The sequence below is a fragment of the Chelonoidis abingdonii genome, chromosome 11 (assembly GCF_003597395.2).
Source record: "Chelonoidis abingdonii isolate Lonesome George chromosome 11, CheloAbing_2.0, whole genome shotgun sequence".
NCBI lineage: Eukaryota > Metazoa > Chordata > Testudines > Testudinidae > Chelonoidis > Chelonoidis abingdonii.
This window is the reverse complement of record NC_133779.1, coordinates 46,386,880-46,397,172: the sequence shown is the minus strand read 5'-3', so window position 1 is coordinate 46,397,172 and position 10,293 is coordinate 46,386,880. Positions and strand designations below refer to the sequence as shown.

Below are 10,293 nucleotides of genomic sequence, written 5' to 3'. Positions count from 1 at the left end.
GAATGAGGAAGCCCTTGCCCTTCCCCCACTGCTGCTCAGTGTAGACTAGTCAAGAGCCTAGTGGTCAGGGCATGCTCCTGGGCTACCAGCAGGCTCAAGTCCCTGCTGGGTCTACTGGGACTCGCCTGTTGGAGGTCATCCTACCGCCACCTACCTGGTCTGGCTGCAAACTAGCTGCTGTTGCCTCCGTTTCCCTTTCTTGGGCTTGTCAGTAACTTGGCCGTAGGCTTTCACAGGTTGTTACAGCCCTGCTTGGACGCTGGGTTTATTAACCAAGCTCACAAGGAAACACCAGAACTTCCCCCTAGCGGACAGCTGCACCCCCAGCCCTGCGCCTGGGGGAGTCTCTCTTGAAAGGGCAGCTCGTGCACCCTTCCAGCTCCATTGAGCCTCTGCCTGCTCTGTGTCCAGCAGCAACTCCCAACACATCTCCCTCTGCTCTCCTCAGGCCCCTGCGTTATCTTCACCCCAGACGCCACGTGTCTGGCCTGCCCTGGGACTTTGCTCATTGTTTCCACCTGGGGAGGGGAGCTGAGTGGCTCACAGGTGGGGCTGGGCCCATCGCCAGGGCAGGTGCAACCATTTAGGCAACCAGTGCTAGGATTTAGGGGGTAGCATTTTCTTCGGCAGCGACCGGGGCGGCCGGATCTTCAGCCAACCTGGTCACTGCCAGCATTTAGGCAGAGGGAGCTGGGGCAGGGGAGCATGGGGAGGGCCGCCTGCAGCAAGTAAGGGGGGGGGTAGTATGCTGGGGAACTCCCCGCCCCAGCTCACCCCTGCCCCGCCTCCTCCCTGAGCACGCCATGGCTGCTTCACTTCTCCCGCCTCCCAGGCTTGCAGTGCCAATCAGCTTAGGTCCCGCAAGCCTGGGAGGTGGGAGAAGTGAAGCAAGGATGGCGCGCTCAGGGTGCTTATGCTCGTGTGTGGAGTAGGGGTGAGCTGGGGCGGGGGGGAGCTGCAGGTGGGGGGGCATGTCAGGGCGGAGGTGGGGAGCTGCTGGGGTGGGGCAGGGCACCTGGTGATTCAAGCAGGCATGGGGGAGACTCAGGTTTGAGCCTGGCTTGGAGCGGAGACTTGAGCCTGAGTTTCGACATCCCAGCTGACTGCACTACTCACAGCACTGCCAGCTACCCTGGGGTGCTCCTGTTTTCATGCTTTTCCCCAGAAAATGCCAAGAGGTCTCTGCTCTCTGCTCTGTTCTGCACCAACGTGAAAACAAACATCAAACTCGCAACGTTTGGCAGGAAGCAGAATTCTGGTTTTCCAGCCAGTCCTCAGCTAGACACAGAAATATGCATCCGTACACAGCCACCCCGAGACATCCACACACCCAGAAGCATGTTCATGCAAGTCCAGCCATGCTCTCATGGACCTACAGGCCACAGGACAAGAGTGTGTGGACTGCAGAGAAAATCCTGTGTGTGATCTCAAAAGGTGACAACATCTCCCCTCTCTTGCATCGTAGGATACATCGTTAACTATTCTGCCCTAAGGATCCACGCTGCGGTGTGCAAGCAGGGTGAGCTAATGGGTAGGGCAGGGGATTCGACGTCAGTCCTGGGTTTTGCCAGTGACCTGCAGGGTGATTTTTGCATAAGTAAATTCCCCCTCCCAGCTCTGGTCCACCGTGTTTCTTTGGGGCAGGGGCTGTCTCTCGTTATGTGTATGTACACCACCTAGCACAGTGTTGACCTGAGCTCAGCGGAGGCCTTGGGGTGCTAATGTAATTGGATAATAATAGCACACGGCAATCCTGGTTTATGGACAGAATTACCAGTAGCTTTTCATCACACGTAGAGCAGTGGAGCGCCCAGAACTGACCTGCCTTTTGGATGATGGAAAACCAAGAGGTGAGATGATTTTTGGAAGGAGCTGAATTTGTCAGGGGTGCTTTATATACTATGAAATGAGCTGGCATCAGTCAGTTCTTAGGTACCACAGTGACGGGCCCTGGAGATAATCTGTGATTACACACACACAGAGACTGCTGGTGGGAGGAGAGATACTACCCAGAGATAGTCAATAGGCGGACCCTGCTTCTGAATGGCTGGATTCTCAAATCTTTTTATGTACTTATTAATTATTACTGTTATTATTATTTTCTCTGGGGTCTGGGCATTGACTATACTTTGACCAAGAAATATGGACCTTGACAAAAAGTCATTGACTACCCCTGTGATAGACTGACATACTACAGAGGGGACACGAGAGAGAGCCTGTGGATGGACACAGAGATAAAAACCAGAAAGGTTATAGCAGATAGATAATAACCTTACAGGTCAGATGGATACATACTTAGATAACCATTTTAAAGATTAGATAGATGGACAGCCCCCTTATGATATTAGATAGATAGATAGATAGATAGATAGAAAGATAGAAGGAGGTGGATGGAGAGAGAAAGAGAGAGAGAGATAATCCCTTTCTGATATTAGACAGACAGACAGACAATCCTCTTGTGGTGACAGATAGGTGGACAGATCCCCTTACGATAGTCGAGCAAGAGAAACTGATTTGAGGCCAGTGCAAAACTTTCTAAGAAAAACACACTGAAAAGTGAACAAGAAGCAAAATTGTGTTTTTTTCCCCATTGGCAAAAGGACACTTAGGTGAGGGCCATTGCTCCACTCTGTGGGAGGAGACATCACGGCCACAGCCAGTGTTTAAATTAGCATGAAGTGTTTCCATTGTGCACTGCACAATACGGACCATATGTCGGGGACTTGGCTGGCAGGGCGGGTAACAATGGGCACCACAGCCGGTTGGGAAATAGCGACAGAATGTTCACACTTTGGTAACGTGATGAATCTGTTCTCACTTCGGGCTGCCCCTGGAAAGGGCCTGCTCTCTCTCGAGGTTGGGAACGAGACAGCATCCGCCACACTGTGCCCCAGTTAATTGAGGGCCCCTGGGACAGAGAGACAGAGTTTAAGTCCAGGGCAGGCTCCCCGGGAAAGGCTGGAAGCAGATCGGAGAACCTAGCTTGAGGCTGTGCCAGGCCGAGCACCAGGCACAGGGAGGCACCAGGTGAGGGAGGTCTGGAGCCAGAGCCAGCGCTGGAACACAGGCCCAGAAAGGGGAAGTGATGCACTTCAGGTCCCGTGGAGTCAGAGCTAGGAATAAAACTCTCATTAGACCCCACTGCCCTCCCAGACCTGATGACAGAGCCTAGGAGTCCTGACGCCAAGCCCCCTACTCTAACCATTAGGCACCACCCACCCCCAAACCAGGAAGGTAACCCAGGAGTCCTGACACCAAGCTCCCTGCTCTAACGATTAGGCCCCACTCCGTCACCGTCTCTCTGTGTTTCCCTCCTCCCGCCATGCTTTTCATTTCCCCTTAATGTGTCCCATGGAGCCGAGGCCAATCGATTATGTAAAGAAATTTGGAGCAAGTCAACAAACAGCTGCAACTTGTCCCGCGGGGACCCGTCCGTCAGAGGACAGGGACGAAGGGCGAGGAGCAGCACGCTCTCTTCCCTGCTTCAACCAGAGGGGCCGGGAGGGACGGAGGTGGGTGTTTGCGACTCTGGAACCCCTTGGTGCTAGCTGGCAGAGGCCATTGTAATGCCTCTCAGGCCTGACACACTCATCACCCCCAATACACTGCTGCCATAACAAGTACTTAAGAAGTGTCATGTAAGGTGTCATATGCAAATGGGTGATGTGCTGGTCCCAAAAACCAATGCATAATTGTGGACCAAGAGATATAGATGTCTGCTGGAAATGTGTTCTTAAGGGTGTATTTGAAGCCGTGCATAAATCCAGCCTGCCCTAGACAAAGGAACGTGTATTTACCTGCCTGACCGGCTTGATTACGGGCAGAGGACAATGAAAGTACATTTATATATAAGGTAAACAAGGCCATCAAGCTAACAAGTGAAGACAGTCACAACCAGGGGATAGAATCAGCACTGCAGGAAGATTTCCTGGCTCTTGAGGCAGGGACAATGGACTCTGGGTAATACAAGGGGATCAAAAAGGCATTTTCATTACAATCACTTGGGGCACAGAGGGGCAGCACCCTCTGAGCTGGAGAAAGTTGTATCCGCTAGTCTGGAGGGTTTCATGGGGCAGTTGCATGTGATTTGGGGGATCACTTTGGCTCAGATCCTCCCTCCCCCGATGCTTCCATTCCTGCCGCTGTCACGGTGACCTAATGTGGGAGGGGAACTTTCATTGCTGCTGAGCAGGTCTGAGCCAGGAGTGGGGTACGGAGGGGCTGATCCACAGGGCTTTCAGTCTCTTTGCTCTACATGCCCTTTCTCTTCTGCCTCCTGCTTCCCTGGTCCCTGCTCTGAGCGTGCATTGTGGAGCCTCCAAGGGGAAGCACTGGGGCTGGGGGCAGGTGGGGGATATAAGGGGTCATGGGGGGACCCACTACATGCCTCATCTCACTCCTCTGAAGGGGCGGGTTCCCCCTTCCCTCTCACTGGTTGGATCTTTCTCGTGTGTCTGTTTCAACAAGTTCTTTTAAAGGTTCGAGCTCACTGGGGTCGTCTGGGTTCAAAGGCCCCTGGGAGATTCTAGAGTGGCTGCAGTGCCAGACAGGGTGGGGGGTCAGACATGGAGGGAGACAGGGGTGCTGGGTTTTTGTGCGTGTCTGTCCCTGCCCTGCACTCCCCGCTCTGAGTTCAGAGTCTCTCTGATCCTGCTGAGCCATGCCAGCCTTGCGAACCGAGGGCAAGGGAGAGCATGTGGGGCAGAGGGTGAGAATGGGCTGGCCCCATGACCTGTCTACCTCGCCCCCACCAGTGCTTCAGGGCCTGGCACTGACACGCCCTCTCCTCTCCTTTGTCTCCCACTTTGAGGGAGGTGATTTTGTCATATAGGAAATAGGTTTGCTGCACCCAGTCAGACCATCGGTCCAGCAGCTCACCCACCAATTGCAGAACTCAACGCAGGAGAAAGGAAGGCTGGTCCCATGGTTAGGATGCTAGCCTTAGGCTTCAGAGACTGGCTCCAGTTCCCAGCTCTGCTGCACACTCCCTATGTGAGCTTGGGCCAATCACTTAGCTTCTTTCTCTGTGCCTCAGTTTCCTCATCTGTACAATGCCCAGATGCTACAGTGATGGGAGATGGGCAGAGAAGTACCATAAACAGATGATGCTTCAGAGGGAGCAAAAGCCCCACAATTACGGTAGAAATAGGCCTGCAACAGAACCCCCAAAACCCGCTGTGAACCCTCCAGTTCAGATCCAGGTTCAAGGTGTGGACCCATCTCATGATGCACCTGGGCCCTGTCTGAGCCAGCGCCTTGCCACATTGGATCAGCACCCTCCGCCAGTTGTGTGTGGCAGGAGGAAAATCCATGCCCCCTGCTGTGATCATTTCATGCGTCGGAGCACGAGATTCGATTACCCGCCAGTCTTAACAGGCGTAGCCGCAACTGGCCATTACCGCTCGCAAAATGACCCAGCTGCAACAAGAAAGAAAGAAAGATGGAAGCGGTTTTCTTCCAAAGCTGAGACCTCTCTTTTTCTGTGGCACAGTTTAATTCCATTCCCCACCTCCCTGACTTTCTTATGCAATAATAAATAATAAATCCTCACACACTCTAAACAGCCAAGATACACACACACACAAGGGCATGTTATTTACAAGGGATATTTTTTCCCTCCACAGTTGCTTTTCGTTTCTTTTTAAAAAGTGCACAACCCCACAAATAAATAGCAACATTTATCAATAAATTAATTCAATAAATAGCCTTGTGGCACAGAGATGGGACTGATGAGTGAAGGAGGCAGCGGGTCGGCCCCACTTCCCCTGTCCATCGGCTTCCCTTCCTGAACTGCGTGAGGGTGGGAAATCCATCCCTGTCTTCACTGTTCATAATGCCCTGCCATCCAGGGATCTCAAAGCACGTGGTGGATGTTCGCTGATGAGTTTGCATGAGGCCGAGGTAGGTAGCATTCTCCCTGTTTATACAGAGGGGGAAACTGAGGCAGAGAGGAGGGAAGTGGCACACCTCAGTGAATCAGTGGCAGAGCTGGGAACAGAGCCCAAAAGGCCTGATTAGAACAGCGTGTTGGGAAAAAAAACCCTCTTTTCATCAGTTTTGTTCACTGAATTTCATCTGAACCCCCAAATGGAACTGGAAAGATTCAGCTGTGGTGGCTGCGGTGACATGCCTAGAAAGACAGACAGACAGAAGATCACAGACAGCTAGACACAGAGAGGGAGAGTGGATATGTAGCTAAAAGGATATGTAATGTGATAGATCAATATAGATGGCTGTGTATGGGGATAGATCCACAGATATGTATGAGGACAGACAGACAGACAGATTAGATGGAGGAGTATGGGGATAGATAGATAGATAGAGGGGATGTGTGGGGATGGATAGATAGATGGGGTATGTGGGGATAGATAGATAGATAGATAGATGGGTGTGTATGGGGATGGAGAGATGTGTGTGGGGATAAATGATAAATAGATGTTCTGACCCTGCTGAGCCTTAGCCACAGGAACGATCCCATTGAAGCCAATAGGTGGATTTTTGCAGGCTCAGACCCATAAAGTTTATGCTTGTTTACTTGTCTGCGCCAGCTCGTTTTCGATTGGCCACAGGCCCTGTGTTTTGTTCACAGTTCGCTCATGCAGCGATTGGATTGGCCAGACACCATTTATCTTTGGTTCTAATGTCTACCAATCAGATTCTCTTTCTCCGACAGTAAGCATGGCTTGGCTTTGCCATTGGAAAGGGGGACAGATTTGCTGAGCTGGGCACCGCCTGACCCCCAGGGCTGGGGCCAGGACTCCCAGAAGGGGATTAGAGAGAGATCCTGCTCCTGCTCTGTGCAACAGATTCGCTGGGGGCTGGAATCCCGCACTGTCTGCAGATGCCTTCACTTGGGGCTACAGCGCCTGCCTCTCTGTGCCTGATTTACACCAGGGAGCATGAGAAGACATGCACCCCATAGGTCAATGGCCTGGGGGGATTGGTCACCCAGTTCCCATTCATTTAGCCCTGTGGCCGTCATTTGCACCAGTGCAAACTGGGTGCAGAGATCCCTCTAAGGTGCAGCTGCCTCAGTGCAAACCCATCGCAGATCATAGCTTACACCAGGGAGGCACCGGATAACCTGCACTGGTGAAAACTGTGCTCTGTTGGGGTAAATTGTGTCCCACTAAGGGGTTAAAACCAGTGACTGGAAGCCCAGTGAAGGCAAGGCCTGACACTTGCTTTGCATGGAGGTTAATGACAACACAAGGTGCATTGCCAAGGAGAGTCAAGGCCTGAAACCCTAAGAGAGGTGTGAATTAACTACTCATTCATTGCAACAAGATGTTCACTCTGGAGGCTAATGATGGGAAGGTAGAGGTCAGTCTTACTTATTCACTGTGCACTGATCATTACAGCAGGTAAATCCAGTCATCTGAGGTTGTCAGTGTAGTCTGGGATGGTATCTGGAGCTTAAGTGGAGAGTCACCACATTTCCCCCAGTCTGACCCCTCTTACTAGGAGACATGGAACAGCCTTAGAGACCAGAGTCTGCTGCCATCAAACACTCACTGGGCTTGACTGCCTGTTGTCCACCTTGTCCAGTCACCTATACTGGTGCAAAGCAGGTGCAAAACACTCCTGAGTCAGGATGGGCACCATTCACACTCACTTTGCACCACTATAAACAACAGCAGGACAATGGAGATTGGTGCCTATTAACTGCAACGGGAGCAAACTCTGACCTTTGGGATGCTGAATTGGGAACTGGCTCGGGAGCTCGAGTTCCAGTCTTGGTGGCAGTTCTCACCCTGTGGGGCACTGAAATTCCCCCCAGGGAGAGACTCACAGCCAGTTTTCCCTTGCCCTTATTGGAAAAGGGATGGAGTCATGACAGAGGACAAGGTTTATGTCTTCTGGAGTCGATCTAAGCAAGGAAATGCCCTCTTTCCCATCCATCTATGGGAACCTTCCACCCTTCATTAGGTTCTGGACCCTGCAGGAAAGCTGCTGCTTTCCCATCTTTGTGGGGCTAGGGCTGGGGGCTGCCCCATGTCTTCCATTTTTGCAACATGTTTGGTGTTTCTTTTCAGGGCAGGAAAAGCCAGGAGCCCTGCGGCTGTGCAAGGAATGCTGGAGATCACAGGGGGTCAAGCTCTCTTCCTTGTCTGCCTAGATCCGGGGGTTGCCCGGGGGCGTCAGGCTCAGATGGCGCAGCAGCCCCTCGAGACAGGGCCTTTTGGGAGCCCAGTGCATGGTGCCAGCAGGGAGAGATGCAGCCAACAGACAAAAGGCCTGGAAGGTTCCTGCTGTTGGCACTTCACCAATCCAGGCCATGGCTCAGGTAGAAGAAAGAGCAGAGAGACACATGGGCTAGATCCCAGGACTGTTGGTGCTGCTGCGGCTTGGAGGTCCAGCTTGGGGTTCCAGTAAGAGATGGAGCAGACAGACAGATGGAGGGGTGGACAGACATGGGCTCGAAGGCTCAAGATGTCCTGCATGTGGTTCAGGTAGCAGCTAGACAGACGGATGGATGTAGGTTTGGTGGCTCAGATGCCCAGTAGGAGATGTAGCAGAAACAAAGACAGATGGACATAGGCTCGGTTGCTCAGACTCCAGGAAGTAGTCAGGTAGGATATATGGTAAACGCATGGACAGACAGACAGACAGAGATGAGCTTGGTGGCTCACATGTTTGGCAGGATCTGTAGAGAAATATGGACAGACAGATGGACAATCGTTGGCTCAGACATCCAGGTAGGAGATGCAGCAGACAGACGGATGGACGTGTGCATGGTGCTCAGATGTCCAGCACGTGGTTCAGGCAGGAGATGTAGCAGACAGATGGACAGACGGACGTGGGCTCGGTGGCTCAGATGTCCAGCACGTAGTTCAGGTAGGAGATGTAGCAGACAGACGGACAGACTGACATGGGCTCGGTGGTTCAGATGTCCAGCATGTGGTTCAGGTAGATGTAGCAGACAGATGGACAGACGGACGCGTGCTCGGTGGCTCAGACGTCCAGCACGTGGTTCAGGTAGGAGATGTAGCAGATGGCCAGCCTGAGGATCTCGATCTTGGAGAGCTTCTTGTCAGGGGGCAGGGTAGGCAGCAGCTTGCGCAGCTCAGCGAAGGCCATGTTGAAAGCCTCGACGCGGATGCGCTCCCGCGTGGCGTGGGCTGTCCGGTACTTAGCCGTGGCACGCCGCCGCCGCCGACGTTCCTCTCGGCTCAAGTGCTGTAGGTCCTTTTTCAGAGCCTCCCCCGGTTCAGCTAGTCGGGACTGGGCACACAAGCCGATGCTGCCGGCCTCCTCCACTCCGGCCCCACGGCCACCGCCCCCACCACAGTCACTAAAAACTGACTCTGTCTCTGAGTGAGACGGGGGCATGTCGATTTCCGTCTGGTCTGAATTGAGCATCATCTTTTCAAAGGATGGATGGATAGATAGACTGATGGATGTGTATCAGGATAGACAGAGAGATAGATAGATAGACAGACAGATAGATAGATAGAATGAATTGCAAAATAAAATTGCTCTGCTGCTAATATTTTGTTCTCTGGTTCACATCATCATCATTTAAAAAAAAAAATCCTTCCAAGGAAAATTCCTTTCTCCAGGGAATTAGTCACACAATCAACAATCTTCCAAATAAATAATTTAAATAAATTTCCAATAAATATATAAATTAAATAAATAAATCTCTCCTCTATGTGCACATGTAGATTGCAGGGTCCGCCTTCGGCACGCTGTGTGGCGTGGTTTGCCTTCTTCAGATGTCAGCCTCTGCAATTGCCTCCAAAGTGCTCTAGAAAACAGAAACAAAGGAGTTCTCACTAACTTTCTGCTCCCACTTAACAAACGAAAGGAAGAAAGAAAGAAAGAAAGTTTATTTTGTCTGTGCCTTTAGGACAAGCAAACAGTTCCAGTTATAAGCCAGCAAAGCCCCCTGGCCCCATGCAGAGAACGGACGCAGCTCGACCCATGCATGGCTGCCAGCAATGAGGCCTGTGGGCAGGGTCTTAGGGGTTGCAGCAGCCCGTGGCTGCAGGGAAAGGCCCAGAGAGGGGAGCCTGTGGAGAGGCTGTGGGACTAGATGGAAGTCATTTCTCCTGGCTCTCTGGAGAGATGACAGGTGGTGGATTGGAGCGAGGGGGGAAAAGACAGACTGTGGGAGTGGGGGGGGGGCTTATTGTATATTAAATGAGCCCGTATGTCATGGATTCTGGCACCCCAGACATATGGAACCCAACACAGCTGCTTGGCTTGACGTGTCCAAATGGAAGTTGGCTCCCTGCTCCCCCAGGACTCCGCATGCAGGCCAGGAACACTGGCTCTCCGTCTTCTCCC

At 52.3% G+C, this 10,293-nt stretch overlaps 1 protein-coding gene across 1 annotated transcript; it reads right to left on the bottom strand.

Annotated features, from left to right (window-relative positions):
* Positions 1-8,920: 8,920 nt before the first annotated feature.
* Positions 8,921-9,446, bottom strand: NHLH1 (nescient helix-loop-helix 1). The gene has a single exon (XM_075071043.1). The coding sequence runs from the start codon at positions 9,364-9,366 to the stop codon at positions 8,956-8,958; it is 411 nt and encodes a 136-aa protein (XP_074927144.1). The 5' UTR covers positions 9,367-9,446; the 3' UTR covers positions 8,921-8,955.
* Between the last annotated feature and the right edge of the window lie 847 nt (positions 9,447-10,293).